A 21,940-nucleotide genomic window follows, 5' to 3' on the forward strand; every position below is an offset into this window, starting at 1 on the left:
CGGAGGCACTGCGCCTGCGCGCGCGGGGCATGCTGGGAGGCCGAGTCCGGCAGCCGCCCGCGAGCGCCGCTCCCGGCGAGCCGGGTCGGCCCGGGGACTCCGTTTCCCGTCAGCCCGCGCGTGCGCTGGAGCGTGGCCGGGAGCAGAACGGCTGCGTGGCAGACGGGACGCCCGGGGAACTACGATTCCCGACAGGCCCCGCGACAGCAGCCTGCGGCGGTGCCCTTACATAACAAGCCGAACGCCAAGCAGCACCCCTCCCCCAGAGCCAGGCCCACGTGTCCCGTCCCACGCCACGTCCCTGATTGGGCCAGCCGAGTACAGCAGCGTCCGCTCGCGCCAGCCCCCCCCCCCCCAACCCTGCTTCGTGCTGGCTGGGGCCTCCCCCGCCCTGCTGGGGCGCAGAGCACGGCCCGGCGCTCGCACGCGCGCTGCGGGGTGCAGCCGAGCCCTTCCAGCGAGCCCGCTGAGGCCCGAGGGGGGGCGAGCGGGGCAGGGGCAGCAGGTTTGCAGGCGTTCCGGGGGGGCAGAGTGCCCAGAGCCCGCCCGCCCGCCCAAGGCTCGGGGAGGTAGTTTAGCTGTGGCTGGGGGTGCAGTGGGCATGCAGGAGGCGGGGGGGAGTTTGGGGACACCAGAGGGTGCAAGAGTTTGGAGGCAGAAGGGGGGGAGGGTAAAAGGTCTTGAAGGCGGGTGGGGGTGAGGGTGGGGGTGCTGCACTGACCTAGGACACCCCCTGTGGCAGCCGTCCTGGGGGCTGTAGGTCTCCATGCACTCCCCACCTTCCTTGGGCATTCCCCATCCCCCCTGCTGCTCCTGGACCACACTGCAACCACCTGAAGGGCAGCGGGTTAGAGTGGCTTCCTGCTGCTTGCTCCACACTGGTGCCAACACGTCCCTACTGTGCCCCAGGGTGGATGGGGGTGCGGAGGAAGCGTCTCCCTGTACTGCTTCCTAGTCCTAGGAGCAGCGCATGGAGACACACACATCTCCAGCGCTGCCGGGATGAGCCAGTGTTTTGTATGTACCCCCTGCACTGCTAGTGGTAGGGTTTCCAGGAGCATTTTAAATTGGTCAGGTGTGGACAGGGGATGCATGGGGGAGAGTTTGTGGGGGCAGTAGGAGGGCCGTGTGAGAGATGAAATCCTAAAAACTTTAACAGAGCAGGAGCCCAGCACCATGGGCCCATTTAACTCACTGCTTGTGTGTTCTCCAGTTGTGCATTTTGTCTTTCCCCCACCACAGCAGGAAAGGCAGTCTTGCAAATCGAGAAAGCCAAGCAGTAGGCTTAAGCACAGCATGACCCTGGGAGAAGCTAGAAAGCTTTAGGAACTATTGGCTAAAGGTTTGTGGTTGTAAACTAAGAAAATGTTTCTTTTGTTCTTGGTTCCCCTTGTATTTGAAGTAGCAGTAGACTGTCTACTCCGTGTAAGTAAACAAAATCACACCAAAGAAAAATACCAAATTCCACCAATGTTTGCTTCCAAATGGGCCATTTCCATGGCCCAGAAATGCGAGCACGGTAGTAGCTCAGGTCAAAAGGGAGCAACACTATGTAGTATTGAAAGCTTTAGGGGGTAGCCGAGTTAGTCTGTAATAGGGAAAAAAACTTTGCTCCCCTCATGTGGACCCAGGAAATGTGCTAGCACCCTGCCCTTGTCATCCAGTGGTCCCTAACAGCTAGAGGCTGATTCATCTGCCTGCACTAACTCTGTGGGCCGCACTAACTCTGTGGGCCACACCACATGAAATGTTCATTTACTTTGTTGTTCCTCATGTCTGGCTATTGTAAGGCAGCCCTTGCTGAACTATACTGACTATAACCCCCAAGGCTCTCTCCTTTCCTGCTTCATTGTCTCTTAGAAAGTAAAGTCTAGTAACACCTTAAAGACTAACAAAACACGTAGATCGTACCATGAGCTTTTGTGGGCACAACCCACTTCTTCAGATGACAGGAGTGCTGGAAGTCCAGATCCAAGAATAAATAAGGGAAGGGCTTGGGGGGGGGGAGAGAGAGAAGGGAAAAAAGGAGGGGAGGAAAAAAGAGACAGTGAGTAGATAGTTCAAATAGTTACAAGAGGCTGATAAGAACAATTAGCACCTCCATTGTTAGGTTGGTTGAGTCATTAGCCAACCAATAATATCGTGGTTCATACCATTTACATACGAATTAAACTTGTGAATGAAGTTAAGTTCCAACCCTTCTCTGTGTATGTGGCTTGTGGAATTGCCCTGAAACAAAACAGTGACTTGGAGATCCATTAATGAGTCTCCAGGCAGATTAAAGTGTTCTCCAACAGGTTTTTGTGTATTGCCTTCTTGGATATCTGATTTGGGTCCATTAATTCTTTCCCATAGAGACTGTCCAGTTTGACCAATATACGTGGCAGTGGGGCATTGCTGGCATTTAATGGCATAGATCACATTAGTAGATGTGCAGTTAAATGAGCCTTTGTGTGAGTCTGCTCACAGTCGTTTACCTCCCCCGCCCCATCCCCCTTCTGTTCTGAAATTTTATTTGTCCTTTTCATATGTGTTCATTTTTTTAATTGTATCCTTTAGTATATATCAGTGGTCCCCAACCTTTAGAGGCTGCTGGGCGCCAGGGGGCGTGGCCGTTTGGCTGCTGGGCGCCAGGGGGCGGGGATACATGCACACCTGGGGGCAGGCCCCCCCCCCATAGCCGTGTGCTCGAGGGCGGGGCCTCCCCATAGCCTCGGGGGCAGGGGCCCCCAGCAAGCGCCACGCTCCCAGGGCCGGTGCTCCCCCCAAGCGCCGGGGGCTGGCGCCCCCTCCAAAGCGCCGCGCCCCCGGGGCTGGTGCCCCCCCCAAGCGCCGCGTGCCCGGGGCCGGCGCCCCCTCCAAATACCGCGCGCCCGAGGCCGGCGCTCCCCCCCCAAGCGCCGCACGCCCAGGGCGCAAGCGGCCAATTCGCGGCGCTCCCGGGGCCGGCGCTTACCATGCGCCCAGGCCGGTTCCGGCACCATGCATGCACCACGTGCCCGGGGCCAGGCCAGCCCCGAGCACTTGGCGGGCGCCATGGCGCCTGCGGGCACCATGTTGGGGACCACTGATATATATGGTTGTGACAATTTTCTTCCACTATTTGATCTGAGGAAGTGGGTCTGGCCCACAGAAGCTCATCATCTAATAAAACATCTTGTTAGTCTTTAAAGTGCTACATTGTCCTGTGTTTTGTTTCAGCTACACCAGACTAACACGGCTACATTTCTATCACTATTGGTAATACTGTCACATATGTTGCCCTCTCCGGCACAGCATCTGGTATTACAGCCCCTTGGCGATCATCTGTCTTAGATTTATAGGTGCTATCCATGCAAAGCAAGGTACAGGAGGCAGGGCCACTCATGTCAGAAAGGTGCAAGGAGAGCTATAACCCTAAAACTGACATGGAAAAGCACATTCAGAAGAGACCATCCAATATAGTGTCCCCCCAAAAATCAGTAATCTAATACTTCATCCTGGACAATAGCTTCTAACCCACCAAAGAATAGTGTTGGGAACAGAGAGGGTACCTGTAAGGGCCCAGGCCTGCTCAACTCCACCAAGCACCAAGAGCGATGGAGTGATCCACCACCAGCTCAGCAGGGAATCCCACCAAAGCACTGAGCTCACTCGAGTGGGAGATACCACTCACCATCCTCCCAGGTCACTTTCTACCATCTCTCAAAGCAGCACAATCGAGGGGACGGCAGGGTCCGCCTGCTCCAAGTCAGTCCCAGAGCTCCACCTTGTCTGGAGGCTCATTCCAGTAGGGATGTGGAAAGTGAACAGGTGATACTTACCAGTTCCAGTCCGCCTGTAGGAACTGGAGCAGCTCCCCCACCCACTGCAGGCAAAGGGCTGCTCCAGCCACAAACAGAGTCTGCTCCAAGCATCCAGAGCAGCCCTTGTCTGCTGCAGACCCAGGCACAGTGCAGGCAGGGGCTGTTCCAGCCAGGCAGGAGCAGACCTTACCTGCAGCAAGCCCCTCCAACTCAGCCATTGGGGGGGGGGGGGGGGGAGAAGGTGCACCAGACCAGAGAAAGCAGCCCTCGTTTATTGGTTAACCAGTTAAACATAAATGTAAAATTTACTTCAACTGGTTAACCAATTACACAGGATGTTGTATCCCTACATTCCAGCGTCCTGGTTCATCCATTCCCACTGCCAGGCTCTGGGGCTGGTCCAGTGCTAGGACTCCTGCTGTAGGTCCATCCCCATGCAGCCCAAACTGAGCTGAGTTGTCCCTCATGGCCAGTATGGGGGGACAGGACTTCTTCCACCCACAGGGTATTAACCCCTTCCAGCCCAGTGCAAGCCTACGCACACCTCATTACACCAAGCTAGATTTCAACATTGTTCTTTAATTCTCTCAATGTGGTCTTTTCCATTTGGATTAATTTAGTGTCTCTGTCTGGTTTCTTGCACCTGTTTATAAATTCATTACTGAAAATGCTATGACCTAGTTTCCACCAACAATTGTTACTCCAGCTTACAGTAACATGAACTTTTACTGTTTTACAATTTTACACTTGAGCTTACAATTAGAGTAACTTCCTCCTTGAAGCCCCGCCCTCTGTTCTCCCTGCCCTCTTCACAGGACTTCTAACCCCGCCCCCCTTGCGGAGAAGGGAAGCCCTGGCGCATGCCTTCTCTGGGGATTCCTACCTCCCTCCCCCCCCGTGCAGAGAGTCCCTGACGCGCCACAGACCTGCTTTGTGGTACAGTGCCGGCTGTTAGAGGGAGGGGGGCAGCCTGCGCACTTCCTCAAACCCCGGAAGTGGCGCGCAGCTGCTGGACTTCCGTCTACCCCGCAGGAAGACAGCACTATCTCCATTGTCGCTTGAGGTAGGTCGTGGGGCTTCTCCAGGGTGGGAGGAAATCGGGGGGGTCCAAAACACCTCGCGATCAACTGGTTGGGGCTTCCCGATCACCCAGTCGATCACGATCAATGGGTTGGTGCCCACGGCCCTAGATCATCAAAGCTGCCCCCCTCACCCAAGACACCACCTTATATACAGGTACAACAAATCACACCTCACTGCTGACGTGACAGGTTGCCACCCTCTCACACCACTTAGATACCACTCATCACCCTGCACCTTGTGGTCTGATAAGATCATCTCTATCCATCATGCTGTCATTTTAGACCCTTTCCTGAACCTGAGTCTGTGTCTGTGAGGAGTAGGTGCTGTGGAAGAAAACATCGTCCTCACTCTGAGTTTGTAGCAACAAGTAGCCAGAGGCAGTTTTATTACGAGCTGCAGCAAGGGAAAAACTGGTTCGGATGGGGGGAAGCACCCCCCCCCGAGACAGATCTTCGAATACAAGCAATTGTGAAGCAGTTTCTATACTGTCCATTAGATATAATAACAATAACAATTCGTCTCCTTCCCATTCCAGACACCAATGGCTAACAGTTATTTAGTTCCACCCAGATGCTCCTTATCCCAAGGTCCCTGCCAGAGTCAGCGTTCGATCCTTATCTCCGTATGGAGGCGAGAGGCGAAGGCAGCGTCTAATTACAGATCTCGCGTTGTCAGGCCACAGACTTAGCCTGAGACTTGCTCTCTTGGGCTATGTCTAGACTGCAAGCCTCTTTCGAAAGAGAGCGTCTAGACTGCACGTTGAACTTTCGAAAAAGCGGCTTGCTTTTTCGAAAGAAAGCATCCAGTGAGTCTGGATGCTCTCTTTCGAAGAAGCCCTATTTACATTGAAGAACGCCTTCTTTCTAAAGAGGAACTTGCGAAAGAAGGCGTTCTTCCTCGTGAAATGAGGTTTACCGCCATCGAAAGAAAAGCCACCATCAAAGCAACACAAATGAATACCCCCTAAGGGTGGATGATGGCAGCATGACACTGTAAAACCTGCAGAACCCAATGGGAACTGACATGGATAAGAAGGGCGCTCTTGCCATGGGACTCTGAGTTCAGTCCCACAAGCCAAGCCTCAGAGAAACCCTGACTCCTCGCTCAGTCAGCCTGACCTGGCCAGTAAGACTGACTTAGCCACCATGGACTGGCAGGGCCAGATTAAGGGGGGAGGGCTAGCCAGGGTGCCATCCTATGCGGGGGGTGCGCCTGATTGAAGTTGTAAGGGGCACCATGTGCCCGGGCCACGTGTGCGCCGTGTGCCTGCTGCCGGGGGCGCAAGTATGGCTCAGTCCGGCACTGCGGACTGGTAACTATGCACCATCTGCAGGTGTGTGCGTATATGTGTAAAGCATATTCTGTTTCTCTACTGTAGTCTCAATAAACACAGTGTGCTGCCTTTTCCCATGTGCTTCTCATAAGCGTAACAGTACCAGTTATTGTTCTGTGCCTGGGCTTATTACCAATGAGTTTCGCACGCTCAGCCCTGTTCCTGCCAAGTTCTGTGAGCAGTGGCCTGCCTCTTGCCCACAGCGTAGCTTTGCTTTATGTTCGCCATGGTTTGTCCATTGTTAGCAAGGCCTCAGACCGGGCTTGTGCTGCATGGACTTATGTTTTTTAGGCCTTCATGTTACTACATTCCCATTGCTGGCATTAAAGGTGCATCCACCCTGGCTGGAAGTGGTTTCCATTATTATTCAGGGTTTACAGTTTGGTCCAGTGGCTCTCAGCACCCTCCCCCCCATACACATTGTTCCAGTGTCCCTACGGTCTGGTATCAGAGGGGGAGCCGTGTTAGTCTGAATCTGCAAAAGCGCCGAGGAGTCCTGGGGCACCTTATCGACTAACGGAAGCGTCGGAGCATAAGACCCACTGCATCAGATGCATCCGACGAGGTGGGTCTTTGCCCACGAAAGCTTGTGCTCCAACACTTCCGTTAGCCTATAAGGTGCCACAGGACTCCTCGGCCCTGTGGTCGGGGGGGGGGGTCTCCTGGGGTGAAGGTGGTCTTGGTCCCATGTACCATGTATGGAGACTTGTTATGGGGTGGGCAGTCCTGAGTCCCCTTATGTGGGGGTCTTGGCCCTGGATGGGGGGTGGGCTTAGACCTGTCTGGGTTTTGGGGGGCTCTCCCCAACCCTTTGGGGGAGACGTTCCTTGCCACAGCGATCACTCTGGCCCGTTTGCTGCCCGTTCCAGGGTGGAGCAGTGCTGGGCAGCAAGGCTTGGTACCTGGTGGGCAAGCAAGGCAGGGTGCGAGGCCATGTGCAGCAGGGCATTGCGGAGCGAGAGGGGGTTGGGGTTAGCGCGGGGCGCTGCGGGCGGGGCTGGCGCGGGGCGGGGTTAGCGCGGGGCGCTGCGGGCGGGGCTGGCGCGGGGCGGGGTTAGTGCGGGCGGGGCGGGGCTGGCGCGGGGCGGGGTTAGTGCGGGCGGGGCGGGGCTGGCGCGGGGCGCTGCGGGCGGGGCTGGCGCGGGGGCGGGGCGGGGCGGGGGCGGGGCGGGCGGGGCGGGGCTAGCGCGGGGCGCTGCGGGCGGGGCTGGCGCGGGGCGGGGTTAGTGCGGGCGGGGCGGGGCGGGCGGGGCGGGGCGCTGCGGGCGGGGCTGGCGCGGGGCGGGGTTAGTGCGAGCGGGGCGGGGCTGGCGCGGGGCGCTGCGGGCGGGGCTGGCGCGGGGCGGGGTTAGTGCGGGCGGGGCGGGGCTGGCGCGGGGGGGCGGGGCTGCGCGGCGGGGGGGCGCTGTGCGGGGCGGGGTTAGTGCGGGCGGGGCGGGGCTAGCGCGGGGCGCTGCGGGCGGGGCTGGCGCGGGGCGGGGTTAGCGCGGGGCGCTGCGGGCGGGGCTGGCGCGGGGCGGGGTTAGTGCGGGCGGGGCGGGGCTGGCGCGGGAGGGGCGGGGCTAGCGCGGGGCGCTGCGGGCGGGGCTGGCGCGGGGCGGGGCGGGGCGGTGCGGGCCCTACGTATTGCGGCGGCGCCGGGCGGGGCTCGCTCGCTCCACCATGTCGGAGGCGGCGGTGGCGGACACCCGGCGCCTGAACTCCAAGCCGCAGGACCTGACGGACGCGTACGGGCCGCCCAGCAACTTCCTGGAGATCGACATCTTCAACCCGCAGACCGTGGGCGTGGGCCGGGCGCGCTACACCAGCTACGAGCTCCGCATGCGGGTCAGGCCCGGGGGGGGGCGGCTCGCGGCGGGTCAGGCCCGGGGGGGGGCGGCTCGCGGCGGGTCAGGCCCGGGGGGGGGGGGGGGGCCGCGGCGGGGGGGGCCCGGCTCGCGGGGGGGGGGCCCGGGGGGGGGGGGCGGCTCGCTGCCCCCCCCCCCCGGCTCTGCTGTTGCCCCCCCCGGCCTGCTGTTGCCCCGGGGCCCTGCGGGAGGCGCCAGGCGCTCGGTCCCGGCCTGCAGGGCTGTTATCGCGGGCGGGGCGCAGGCTACAAACCGCAGCGTGGCCCCTGCCCGGCTCTGGGCGCGGGTGGCGGGATCCTGAGCTCCCCCCGACCGCGCTGCTCTGGCCCGGCTCCCTGCAGCCCTGCCGGCCCGGCTCTGCCCGCCTGGAGACGCGCCCAAAGGCCTGGGCCATTCCACCGCTTTGTGGGTTTGCACGGGCCTCCGTCCTGTGAGCCTGTGGCTGCATGTTGAGCTGCGGACAACTCCCAGGTCAGCGCCTACGGCCAAGGCCTGTCCAGGGAACCCCGCTTGACCGCTGCCGGCAGGGCTGGTTTCTGACTTGAGCGCAGCTGGAGGTGGAGGATCTGGTCTCATCCTTGCCTCCAAGCCTGCAATGCTGTAGAAAGCCCAGTGTGCGCTCAGGAGGACAGAGCAGTGCCCCACCCTGAGGGGGAACCCCTGCCCATCTCGGAGGGTTCCTCTCCAGCCTGCAGAGAAGGTGATAAATCCACACTCCTCTGCTGGATCTCAAGAGGAAGCCGTTGTCTCTTCACCGCCATGATGCATAAGCCTGTTGCAGTCTCCTGTAAATGGGAGTGAGACGGGTGGTGGTGGAGCATCAGATCCTGCTTGGATCCAAGTTGTGGGACACAGCCTCTGTCCCACTCGGGTGGATTCTGCTGGCAACAACCAGTCCAAGTGCAAAGGAGGGTACCACTGACCCCTCGTGCTCCGCTCGGTCTCGGGACATTCACGCCAGTGGGAGGGAGAGGAGAACTGTATTTAGGAGAGGGACCCTTGTGTCTTGGCTAGCTGCTACTTAACAGCCTTCCTGGGGGACTGGGAGCTGAGTGCTTCTAGTGTTCTGGCCAGTCTGGTTATCTACCGCCGCTGGATGCACTCTAGGCCTGAACCAGGATGTGCCTCTCCAGACAGGTAGTGCTGTCCTGGAGGCCGTGCCGAGCAGACTGTGTAGCCAGACCGGTGTGTAGCCTGCACCCCTTTCCTGTCTCTCGCTAATGGTCAGCTCCTTGGGCCGTGCTGCTGTGTAATAGTTGGACTGAGATGCTCCGAGCTGCCCCTGAAGCTGCTGGTCCCACAGGAGAGGGGAGTATCTTGTGCTTCGTTCAGTGCAAGAGGAGCTTTTCAAACCATAGAGGATACAGCCCCTGCCCCTCGGAGGACACCGCCTGTCCTCGTTATCTGACGTTACTGTTTGCCTCCCCCTCCCCGTGACTGACTCTCCATCTCAGGGTTGGATGTTGATACTCCCCACTTCTCCGAACATGGTTATTGTTGGGTCTGCTGCCCGCCAGAGGTGGCTTCTAGGGGACAGGATGCAATCTCTCTAGTCCAGAGTGTGCTTTCTGCAGTTCTAGCCCCTGCTGGTGCCACCCTTGGTCCTTGCAGAGGTACTGCCTGCAAACTCATCTGCAGCGCTGGGAAGCCTTATTTAAATATACCAGCAATCGGTTAAACATGAAGGGCTGCGTCTAGACTGGCATGATTTTCCGGAAATGCTTTTAATGGAAAAGTTTTCCGTTAAAAGCATTTTCGGAACAGAGTGTCTAGAATGGCAGGGACGACTTTCCGCAAAAGCACTTTTTGGCACGGACGCTTTTCCGCAATCTAGCCGCACTTTTCTGTAAAAAAGCCCCGATTGCCATTTTCGCGATCGGGGCTTTTTTGTGCAAAACAAATCTGAGCTGTCTACACTGGCCTTTTTGCGCAAAAGCTTTGCACAAAAGGGACTTTTGCCTGAACGGGAGCAGAATTGTATTTCCGTAAGAAGCACTGATTTCTTACAGTAGGAAGTCAGTGCTTTTGCGGAAATTCAAGTGGCTAGTGTAGACAGCTGGCAAGTTTTTCCGGAAAAGCAGCTGATTTTCCGGAAAAACTGGCCAGTCTAGACACAGCCGAAGGAGTATCTGGTCAGTAAAAGGCTCAACCAGGAGCTTGTTCTCTCCCTTAAAGTTCTGTACCCCAGGATGAGACGGCATTGGGAAGGTGGAGTTAATCACCAGAGGAGAGCTCAGACTTCAGGGTCAATGCAGCTTTGGGAGAATTCCCAGCAGCTCCTGGGTAGAGCCTAGCGACACAGGCCAGACATGCAAACACCTTCCTGGCAACGGGGCAGGTTGCAGCGGCTGTTTGGGGAGCCGGCTGTTGCTTGGACGGCGTCAGCGCTCAATCTTCTCCCTCCGCCTCTCCAGCAAGGTTCTGTGTGGGGCTGAGGTCTGTGGCAGCGCATCTCCCTCTGTCCTGCTGCGTGGAGTACGTTCAGCCTGGGCTGCTCTTGGGGTTACAGATTGCACATGGGGAATGGCCACAGGCCGTGGCCCTGCCTGCGAAAGGGCCCATGCATCGGAGCGCACCACTCCTGGCGTGCCAAGGACGCCTGCATGTGCAGGGTCCCACTTGTCTGCCCAGAGTAGCCTGGCAAACTCCTGCCCCTTCAGACCCCTCCCAGGGAGCCTTGTGAGTGCTCCTGCACTACCGCGTGCTGCGTGCTCTGTGCCTGCCCCGCATGCCTGGGCAGTGTCCTGCGGCTTCAGGCCTCTGAGTGCGGCTCTGCAGCCTTGCGCAGGAAGCGGAAAGGCAGCCTGTCTTCTACAGCAGCCTGCCCACTAATCCCCTCTCCTCCCTTGCAGACGAACCTCCCTATCTTCAAACTGAAAGAGTCTTGTGTGCGGAGGCGGTACAGCGACTTCGAGTGGCTGAAGAATGAGCTGGAGAGAGACAGTAAGGTGGGGCCTCTGCATGCAGACCTGCGGCACTGACCCTTCCCCGTACAGCCCCGCTCTAAGCAGCGTGGGCCTGGGCCAGCCCCTTGGGCAGGCTGCTGTGGGCTGCCATGGCAGGGGAGCCAATGAATGGGGTAGGAGTGGGGCCCATTGTACAGTGGGCACTAGAGGGGCCTGTCCATTGCTACTCGGCCAGCTCGCCCTGGTGTGTTTAGATTGTAGTGCCACCGCTGCCTGGGAAAGCCTTGAAACGACAGCTGCCCTTTCGCGGCGACGAGGGGATCTTCGAGGAGTCGTTCATCGAGGAGAGGAGGCAGGGGCTGGAGCAGTTTATTAACAAGTAAGCGTCCATCCTGGACAGCACAGCAGGCTGATTGCCTAGGCATGGCGGTGGGGTGTAGGGTGTAGGCGGTGGGGTGTAGGGTGGGGTGTAGGGTGTAGGCGGTGGGGTGTAGTGGATTAACGGTGAGTGCTGTAGGCGATACGCCCGCCAGTACGGCCCCCAGCCTGGCTCAGTCCTGACTGGCGCTGGGCCCTTTCCCGACCCCTGCTGCAGCTCTGCATTTGAAGAGTGTTAGGAGCCGGTTGGGAAGCAGCCCGGCTCAGTCCTGACTGGCGCTGGGTCCCTCCCCCCAACCCCCAGACAGGAGTTGCAGCCACCCCATGCTAATGCCTCTATCGGAGGCAGCAGCACGGGGTGAGAAGCAGCCGGTCCGTGAGGGGAGCTGGGTCCCCTTGCAGACTAAGCCCCCGCCTGCACCCCACGCTGCTGCCTCTGACATGGAGTGAGGCCAGAGCCCACTGGCTGCCGGCCCCATCCCTGGGACTGCAGACTAGTCCGTGACCAGTACATTCCTGAGGATACGCGACTTTTCGGCAGGGCTGTCCAGTGTTGGTGGAGGCGTGACCCAGTGCCCCGTCGTTCTAAGGGGCAGCTCTGAAGCAAGCCCTGTGTGAAGATCCTGCCTGTGTAACCTCACGGTCCCTCCTCTAGCGGCTCCGCGCTGCGGCGACAGTGCTGCTGCCGAGGGAGCGAGTGCTGCGGCACCTCTCCGCACTGCGGGGGGCGCTGCAGCATGTCCAGTCCTGGGCCTGCCAGTGTCCCCTTGCGCTGCTCTGGTCTCGTGAGGCTGACCACGAGCCTGGCTGACGGCTGCTGCCACGTGCAAGGCTGCACTCCTCTGGCCCTTTGCGTGGCTTGGAGGCCTCTGTTCTGTGGAGAGGGGGTTCCGGCTGGTGCATGTGCTGACCACTGCCCCTCCTGTTCCCTTGCAGGATCGCTGGACACCCGCTGGCACAGAACGAGCGCTGCTTACACATGTTCCTGCAAGAGGAAACTATAGATAGGAATTACGTCCCAGGGAAAGTCCGCCAGTAGGAGACCCTGATGCTCTGTCTTCCTCCATTCCACCCACCCTCCTGCAGAAATGACATTTATTTTTACACTAAATCGGTCTCTCCTGAACCAGGTTTTCCTCTCTGAACCTCCCCTTTGTCCAGTATTTGCTTTTTTTGTATCTGGCAGCAGTGTTGAGTTCAGATTCACTTTGATACCTGCGCCAAAGGGTGTGACGATGTAAGCCATGAACCTGCTGTTGTGCAGCCAGCGGCAGGTGTGAGGGTGGGGCACGAACTGTCTTAGGGCATTATTCCCATGTGTCGAGGCCCCTCCTCCCTGTGAAAGGGTACAAGGGGTGCTTCCAGCCGCATCCTTCACCCACTTCTCCAAGCAGCCTCAAGCGTTGCGGAGAACATCCGTGCAGAACAGTGAGTGTCGTAGGTCAGTGCCTGCAGCAAGTTGTAGAAGGTTAGCAGGGTTTAACCAAAAACTGAGGAAGCAGGTGCCAGGTAGGATGTCGAGTCCCTTCCTAACCCTGATAAATCCCCTTCTCCGCCCCCCCATACAAACCTTGATCCAGTGCTGTCTGCACGTGCTGACCCGCAGCTCCGCTCTGCCCCAGCTCCAGATCTCCTGCATTACAGCCTGCTCAACATAGCAGTGTTTTCCCCTCTGCTCACAGGCTGCTGGCAGCTTTGGGGGTGTCTGCCCTGTGCGGGAGTTCTCTAGGTGCAGTATTGTTGGCAAGGTGGGTGGAATTGGGCATAGGCTGCCCAGGTAGCTGGCAGGAACGGCTGGTGAGCTCAAACTGCCACCGCTTGCTCTGATGCAGGTTGCAGCATAGCGGGCCAGACCCCCTATGATGCTGTCGAGTTGCTCTCGTCTGTACCTAGAGGGAAAGGTCCTGCCCATCGCTGAAGTGGAGAGAATGGGAGGGGCGAATGGGACGCTCCCGGACAGCGTAGTGCTGAGGGGCAGAAGCAGGCCAGGCACCCGAGGCAGGAGGCTTTTGATCCGTGACTTGCACTGGAAGTGTGCCTTGCCGATGGCAGCCCAAGTATCGGCCACCTCCTGCCCTTCCTTCTCACTCCTCTGCCCCGGGGGCTTTGCAGGCCACATGCTTTTGTATGGTGGAGAAAAGACGAGGGACTAGTCAAGTAGCTGCTCTTGGGTGAGGGGGGCAGTGGGCTGTGAACTGCTGATGCTCCCTTAGTGTAACAAGTCAGCGGAGGCCCCAGAGCCAGGCACGACCTCCATTTGCTTCATAGTATCTCGCAGGGAGCAGAGGAGATGAACTCGAGGGGGCGCTGTCGGAGCAGGGCTGCTCTAGCTTCTGAATTGTTTGTGCAAGTGACCTGGCCTTTGTCTTCACCAATAAATGGGGTGACCAGGCCCCCATGGACCCACTGAGCCCTGCTAAAGCAGCAGCAGGGCATCCGCTCTTCCCTGGTGGTGGATTCGTTCCAGTGAAGAGCGTTCGTGCCTCGGTGCGGGGGGCAGGGCTGGAAAACCCAAGGGAGAGTAAGTCACTGAAGCAGGCTGGTGAGCTGCCCCTGGCACTGGCTCTGGACTTGGACTGCGAGCAAGGAGAGGCTCCTGGAGGTGGGGAGGCGCTAGGTCGAGTTGCTGCTTTGCGGTTCTGCACTGTCCAGTCGCTCTGCTGCTTGGATTGAAGTGGCCTCTTGGGTCCTCCCTTGCTAACGTTTTCTTTGATGCGATCTGCTGCCTTTGATCTGTACTAGGCACTTTTAAAAGTTCCCTTCATTGCTGTACAAGCGCTGAGCGACTGAAGGCTGTTCCTGCTGTGTGTGTATCTTGGTGTGGGGCTTTAATTCACAAACTCTCCATTCTGCCGTCTGATGTAATGTCCAAGTTCTGTTCATATTAAACCACTGTGAAGCCAATGTCTGCGTGTTGTGACCCTGAAGTGTGTGTGGGGTGCTTCTGACTCTGTGCTCGTGAGAACTAATAGCACTGCTTGGATCCCTGGCGTGGTTGTGGCAGGCCCAGAGGGCTGTAGGTCCCCAGGTGTCTAGCCAGTACACTTCAAGTACAAACTCCAGCAGCGCCACTGCATTCTGGCTGGCTGAAGACCAGCTGTTGCACTGTCCTGCAGAATGAGCGTTTCTCTGAGTATCCAGGAATGTGGTGCTGCTGCAAATGGGATAGATTCTGACCTTCTCAGGAAGACAAGGGCGTGGGGGTAGAGCTGGTGGTACTACCGAGCGTTCCCATTGCACAATGCTGACTGTTTTCAGTTACAGCTTCACCCACCTCTTCCATTCAGCATGGAGTCTTCTGGGCGAGGTGTCAGTCCAAATCATTCAGCCATTTGAGAATGAGATGGTGGGGAATGTTTTGCCCACTCCTCTTAAGTGGAATCGTTTACCCACGATGCTCTCCTGCCTCTGTTTTGTGGAAACAAGGAGTCCAGTGGCATGTAAAGCCAATAGCATGGCTTGAGGCATTAGGACTATGAACTACAACTTTCTCCCTCTCTCTCCACTGATCTTTTTCCACTTTTTTTTCCTGGAAGAGGCTTATCTGACATTTGGCCTGTCAGCCTGGGGCCAAATGTGGGGGAGAAACCTTTTTTGGAAGAGCCCGTATTCCTCATAAAATGAGTACAGGGCTTCCGACAATGCACCTGCGTCTTCAGCAACTGTTCTGAAAAAGCAGGCGCGTTCCCTGGAGGCAGCAGAGTTTTAAGAACTCTAGTGTAGACGCCTCAGACACTAAAGAGAAAAGGATAGCACGGAGTGTGACAGCAGCGCTGTTTAATCAGAAGGGATGTTGCTCATCTCCAATGATGGGAGGAGGGGCTGCAATTTGGGGGAGGGGTGCCATGAGGCAAGGGATATGCCTTGTGCTGTTCCTGGGGGCGAAGCTCCCCAGATTTGCCTAAATGATGAGCATTTGGGGGAGGGATGATCTGTTTTGCACATAGACTTGTTAGTGTGTAAACCCTTTATTTTTTCTTTTGCCAAAATATTCCTGAATTTTACAAAAATGACTTCTGATGGGTTTTTCCCTCATGGGAATGAATTTTGACCCACTCAAGTACATGAAAATAGGGGCTGTTAGGATAATCCAGTTAGATGTGTATTAAAGGGAGTTACGTGTAAATGTGAGCCTGTTAAAAGCAAGGGGCTGTAGTGGAAGATACACGCACACGAGCGAGGGGTGGCTAACCCCTTCCAGACAGAGCCACAAGAGCAGTGGCGACAGTGTGAAGAGCCGGGGCAAAGTTGTTGAGCCGCCCCTTCCCCCCAAAAAAGCACCACGCTGGGGGCCAATAGGTGCTGGTACACTCTTGTTGAACGCCCCCCGAAAAGTGACCAGCACCTGTGCCCCCAGTGTGGCGCTTTTGTTGAGCAAAAAAAAAAAATCCTTTGCCCCGGCTCGTCACACTGTCCCCACTGCTCTTGAGACTCAGAAGGGAAGCACGGGGCAGGGGTGTGAGGTGCAAGCTCTGGGAGGGGGGCTGGGTGCAGGAAGAAGTAAAGAGGACTCTGGCTCAGGGAGGAGGTGCCAGGCTGGAGAGTGTTGGGGTCAGGTGGAGGGCTGGGGTGCTGAGCAAGCTGCAGGCTTGTGGCTGTGAGGGTGCAGGAGGGGCTCAGGGCAGGGAGGCTGGGAGTATGATGCGCTCAGGACACAGAGCTGCAGTGTGAGGATGGGGCAGGAGTGCTGTGGCAGAAGACTGAGGATGTGGGGGTGCAGGAGTTTGGGGATGAGAGGCTCAGGATGGGGTTCCACTGTATGATAGGCTCAGATCTAGGGTCTGGGGGGGTACAGGTGTTATGATGTTGCAGCCAGATGGGGGTTTGTTGGCCAGGCTTCATTTTTAAATAAAATGTCTCAAACCAAAAGTTTCCGCGTTGTCTTTATTTTTGAGAAGGGCGAGGAACCTGTTTGGAGTCAGGTCACTGACCCACTGGAAAGTCAGTTGGGGCCACACAAGTGAGATGCAAAAAAAAGCTGCTCCAACCCCCCCAAGCCTCACTAATGTGGCCCCAACTGTGCTGGTGGGGGCAGGGGCCAGAGTGCTGGGGCAGGGGGGAAGGTTTGGCCAGAAGGAGGGGACAGACAGCTGCGGCCAGTACCTGGGGATGATGGGTCTCAGGAAGCATGCTGGTTGCTCCCCCACCCCCCCGCTCTAACCTAATCCCCCTCCCCTTCCCCAGAGCCAGGTACTGGCCTCCCTCTATACCAATCTCTTCCCGCCCCTCCCCCCCCAAAATCCCGCTCTAACCTAATTCTCGGGTCCCGGAGGCAGACACACCACTACAGTTACACGTGCCTCCCTCCAGGTGCTGGTGGGTGTACGCTGAGCGGCTGGCCTTGAGATGTGCTGCCTGGGATGCCGTATGTACCCCCCCAACCCAATCCCCCTCCCTTCCCCCAGACTAGAACCAGGCACCCCCTCCCTGCTCTTGGGTCCTGGAGCTGCCGCTCTGGCCGCGTGTCTCCCTCCAGGCACTGGGGCGCATGCACTGAGCAGTCGGTGTGCCATGTGCACCCTCCTCCCGCTAACCTTATGCCCAGGTCCCAGAGCTGCTGCTGGCGCTGCCGCTGCTCAGCAACTGGCTGCTAGCACGGGTGGGCTGGGATGCTGTGAGAGCCAGTGTGCTTGTGCAGGGTACGATGCAGTGCGCTGGGGGCCATGAGCATGCGTGTGGCTCTCAGTGACCCAGCCTGAGAGCGGCTGACCTGAGCGGTTCCAGGTTCCGTGCCAGTTCCCTCAAGTGAGGTCCCCGGGGGTGCTCCACTGGAGGCGATGGGCTTGCCCTGGCACCACAGGCCAGAGATGTTTAAAGCTGTACATGGTCGGACCACACATGCGTAGGGGAGCTTCTTGCGGCGTTCACGCTCTCCTGTGCCGCGTGGTCCGGTCTTATCCAGTTCCTCTCAACCGCCTCAGGCTGCAGACAGAGCAGATCTTTGCTCCTCATTATTGACTCTTCTGTGAAGCAAAACCAGTTAATTTCCTCAGCTATCTCGTTTCTAGTTAATACGTGTTGAGGTTACTGTTCACATTTGAGTTTAAAATATATATATTTCTTAGTACTTGATACAGCTAAGTTTCCGTTCCTCCCCTCCCGGTTAGAATCTTCATTTGTATATAGTTCATCTTTATTTAAAAAAACCCCCAAAACTACCCTTCCATTCACGGAGATCAGCGTCTAGGCATGACTATACGAGGCACCATCCTTACCAGTGCTCTCCTTCACGGTCATTGCACTCTCACTGGGACCGCTATGATCACTCGCGTTACCACAGGGAATACTAACCGCGTTAGCATGAGTACCGTTATTTGCCAAGATCCCCACCAAGGTCTGCTACGGGATATTCCTCCTCCAGGCATTCCCCATTTTTGGCCCCTCCATTTCCTGATTAAGACCCACTGCCAACCCACCCTCCTTCTGACCAGGAGGAGAGGCAATTAACCACAATGGACACAACCCCCTGAAGTGTTTCCCACAGACCAGTCCTCACTGGATGAGGTGGTCATACCTGGCGTTGTCTCTGCACCAGATGACTTAAGGCAATTCCAGGACCTTTTTAAAAGGGTGGCAGCTTCGCAAGAAATATAACTAATGGAAATTTAAGAGAAACAACATCGCCTACTTAAGAACCTACAGACAACCCAGAGCGTGAAATTAGCTATACCTCTGGATGAAGCCATCTTAGAGGTGGCCAATGAACTATGGCAAACCCCTGCTTCTGCCCTCCCAACTAACAAACATGCTGACAAGTACTTTGTGCCCCCAAAAGAGTCAGTTTTTATTTATCCACCCGCAACCCAACTCCCTTGTGGTAGATGCGGCGCATCAAAGAGCAAAGGTGCCCCAGTATAAAAGCAATGCAGCGGACAAGGAGTTAAAGAGGCTCGATTTATTTGGCAGGAAGGTGCACACTTCTTCAACTTCACTCCTTAGAATGCCAACTACCTCGCACACTTATCAAACCATAATTTTGATAATTATGCGACGTTGACTGTCCTGATGGAGGCACTGCCAGAGTCCAAAAGACCACTGCTCAAGTCCATCGTTCAGGAGGGCTACGCATCTACACAAGCAAGTCTGCAAATTGCTATGGACATCGCTGACACGGCAGCTCCCACCACTGCTACTGCTGTAGTTATGAGTAGGGCCTCATTTCTTCAATCCGCAGGCGTCCCTAGAGAGTTGCAGACAAAGTAGAAGATTTACCTTTTGATAAAGACAAATTGTTCGGCAAAAAGACAGATTCCATTTTATATTCTAGTAAAGACTCTAGAACAACACTTAGAACGTTGGGAATGTACACCCCACGGTACAGAAGGCAGCGTTATACACCATTCCAAAGATGCTACGACTACTTCCATACCAGACAGCAGTGGCAACATCAGCAACGTCAGTTCAACCAACCATGTCATCCTCAACGTCAAAGACCACTGAGACGACAGAACTCCACCAACCGTACGCAGACTCAATCTGGCAACAAACAGCACATTTGATGTGTTGGTCTAGAGCAAGCACACAACCTTCCCAAGTCTCCATATGTTCCACCATTGGCTAAGGCCCTTCTACCATCAATGAGTCAACATTACCACTGACAGATGGGTTCTGGAAATAATCTAGTCCAGGTATACTATCCCATTCCTTTCTCTTCCTACCACAACCCTACCATCCCCATCCCCTTTCAGGGACCCATCTCACGAAGTCTTACTACGCACCGAAATCACTCACCTGCTTCATATAGGTATGATAGAAAGAGTGCCTCTTCAATTTCAAGGGAGAGGATTCTACTCCCGCTATTTTTTTGGTACAAAAGAAAACAGGTGGGTGGAGACTGATATTAGACCTCCGGCAACTGAACAAATACTTCCGGAAACAACACTTCAAGATGGGGTGACCTTAGCCTCCATACTACCTACTCTGGAGTGGGGCGATTGGTTTGCTGCTCTTGCCCTCAAAGGTGCTTATTTTCACGTAACAATTCATCCCACGCACAGGAAGTTTCTACATTTCACAGTTGGTACAGACCACTTTCAGTATTGAGTTCTACCCTTCGGCCTTGCAACAGCACCCAGCGTGTTCACAAAGACGCTGGCAATGGTAGTTGCGCATCTCTGACGCAGAGAGGTGATAATATACCCCTACCTAGACGATTGCCTTATAAAAGGAATCTCGTCGATGGAAGTGTCCGAAATGGTGCGGATTATGAGCAAAACCATACTTCATTTAGGTCTCCTTATCAACGAGGACAAGTCCACTCTTCAGCCTACTCAGAATATAGAATTCATAGGTGCTCGCCTGGACTTCATTTCAGCAAGGGCGTACTTACCCATCGACAGATTTCAGATGATACAAAAACTACTGAACGAACTCCTCTACAAACGCTCAGTATAGATTATAACAGTGCTCAAAATGATGGGCCATATGGCCTCCACAACATACGTCATACCCCAGGCCAGATTATATTTTCGGCCGCTACAACACTGTCTGCTCAAAATCTACAATCTGACAAAGCACAATGTACACAGGGTGGTGACCATTCCCTCTACAGTCAAATCCTCTCTTCACTGGTAGACCAGAGATGACAACTTGCTGTCAGGCACCCGGTTTCGTCAGCTGCCGCCTCGTTGTCACATTACCGCAGACACCTTCCTCATCGGCTGGGGTGCTCATATGGGCAAACTTTCCATCCAAGGCCGCTGGTCGCCACAGGAAACTCTACTACATATAAATCTATTAGAGCTCAGGGCGGTCGCCAATACCTGCAGGCATTTCCACACATACCTTCGCAACTCCACTGTGGGCGTTCTCACAGACAATATGGCGACCATGTATTATATAAATCATCAGGGGGGTGCATGGTCCCAATCGCTGTGCGCAGAGTCAACCTGATTATGGAACTGGTGCATTGCCAACGGCATAACCCTTGTGGTGTCTTACTTACCTGGCATCACCAACACAATAGTGGATTCCCTGAGCAGGAATTTTGCAACAGATCACAAATGGGGGGTTCATCAGGGAGTCCTCCATTCCCTATTTCGACAGAGGGGCACTCCTCAGATAGACATATTTGCCACCGCCAACAAGAAGAAGTGTCATCCTTGGGGGATGCCTTTCTCCACAATTGGAAAGGTTCCCTCATGTACGCTTTTCCTCCTACACCTCTAATATCCAGAGTCCTACAGAAAATCAAACTCGACCAAGCGACTGTGATATTAATAGTGCCCACGTGGGCACGTCAACACCGGTATCCACTTCTCTTACGACTGGCCCTATACCCGCCATATCAGCTCCCATTAATCCCGAACCTCCTCACTCAGGAGCAAAGCTCTCTTCTGCATCTGCAGCTGTACACCCTTCACCTTTCAGCGTGGTACCTAGTTGGCTAAATGCTTCCGAAGCTCTCTGCTCTGACCAAATCAAGGACATTCTCATCCACAGTAGAAAACAGAACATGATCTACTTACCTTGCAAAATGGCACTGTTCACCTCCTGGTGTTCTCAACATCATCTGGATCCTCAAACAGTTCCCATCCACGTTATTCTGGACTATGTGATGCACCTAAAACAGAGTGGATTGGCCTTAGCATCCCTGAGAGTCCATCTCGCGGCATTGACAGCCTTTCGGCATCTAATAGATGGTGCGTCGTTATTCGCCCACCCTCTCACTAAGAGATTACTTAAGGGTCTAGTAAACCTAAACCCACCTACATGAGCTTCCCCTCCCTTGTGGAGTCTGGACTTAGTACTCGGGACTCTCACACCACCACCCTTTGAGCCACTAGCTACAATTCCTCTCCACACCCTCACGATGAAATTGGTCTTTCTCATCACCATCACCTCTGCGTGATGAGCGAGTGAGATTTCAGCTCTTATGGCAGTACCTCCATACACCATTTTCAACAGAGACAGTGTGATCCTGAGACATCACCCAGCCTTCATCCCTAAGGTCTCTTCAGACGTCCACCTTAACGAGCCAGTGGTCTTACCGGCTTTTTACCCAAAACCGCATGCGTCATCACGTGAGGCAGCTCTCCACACGTTAGACGTGCGCAGAGCACTAGCCTTTCACACAGACCGCACGAAAACCCTTAGGAAAACCGACAGGTTACTAGTCTCCCTCACTGAACATTCCTAGGGAGAGCCTGTTTGTTCAGTCTGCAGAAGAGAAGAGTGAGGGGGGATTTGAGAGCAGCCTGCAACTTCCTGAAGGGAGGTTCCAAAGAGGATGGAGAGAGGCTGTTCTCAGTGGGGGCAGATGGCAGAACAAGGAGCAATGGGCTCAAGCTGCAGTGAGGGAGGTCTAGGTTGGATATTAGGAAAAGCTATTTCCCTAGGAGGGTGGTGAAGCGCTGGGCTGGGTTCCCTAGGGAGGGTGGAGTCTCCATCCCTAGAGGTGTTTAAGTCTCGGCTTGACAAAGCCCTGGCCGGGTTGATTTAGTTGGGTTGGTCCTGCCTAGAGCAGGGGGCTGGACTCGATGACTCCTGAGGGCTCCTCCAGCTCGATGGTTCTCTGAGTCTGTGAGAGGCAGCAAGGAGGGAGGGAAGCGAGCAGCTGAGTGGCGACTAGTCGCTTACGTCCCTTGTGGGAATGGGTTTGGGCCTGGC

The 21,940-nt window shown here is 56.0% G+C and overlaps 1 protein-coding gene across 1 annotated transcript; it reads left to right on the forward strand.

The window, feature by feature from the left end:
- The first annotated feature begins 7,818 nt into the window (after positions 1 to 7,818).
- Positions 7,819 to 14,236, forward strand: SNX12 (sorting nexin 12). The gene is made up of 4 exons (XM_075917636.2): positions 7,819 to 8,028; positions 10,901 to 10,996; positions 11,209 to 11,333; positions 12,269 to 14,236. Exons 1-4 carry the CDS (start codon positions 7,864 to 7,866, stop codon positions 12,369 to 12,371), a joined length of 489 nt encoding a protein of 162 aa, XP_075773751.1. The 5' UTR covers positions 7,819 to 7,863; the 3' UTR covers positions 12,372 to 14,236.
- Positions 14,237 to 21,940: the final 7,704 nt, after the last annotated feature.

The sequence above is a fragment of the Pelodiscus sinensis genome, chromosome 13 (genome assembly GCF_052426305.1).
Source record: "Pelodiscus sinensis isolate ZL-2025 chromosome 13, ASM5242630v1, whole genome shotgun sequence".
In the NCBI taxonomy this organism is placed as follows: domain Eukaryota; kingdom Metazoa; phylum Chordata; order Testudines; family Trionychidae; genus Pelodiscus; species Pelodiscus sinensis.

Excerpts from the sequence above, each read along its gene's own strand:
- SNX12 (XM_075917636.2), top strand. The coding sequence starts at position 7,864 with ATGTCGGAGGCGGCGGTGGCGGACACCCGGCGCCTGAACTCCAAGCCG. Across the intron at positions 8,029-10,900 it reads GCTACGAGCTCCGCATGCGG|ACGAACCTCCCTATCTTCAA; the intron begins GTCAGGCCCGGG and ends CCTCCCTTGCAG. Across the intron at positions 10,997-11,208 it reads AGCTGGAGAGAGACAGTAAG|ATTGTAGTGCCACCGCTGCC; the intron begins GTGGGGCCTCTG and ends TGGTGTGTTTAG.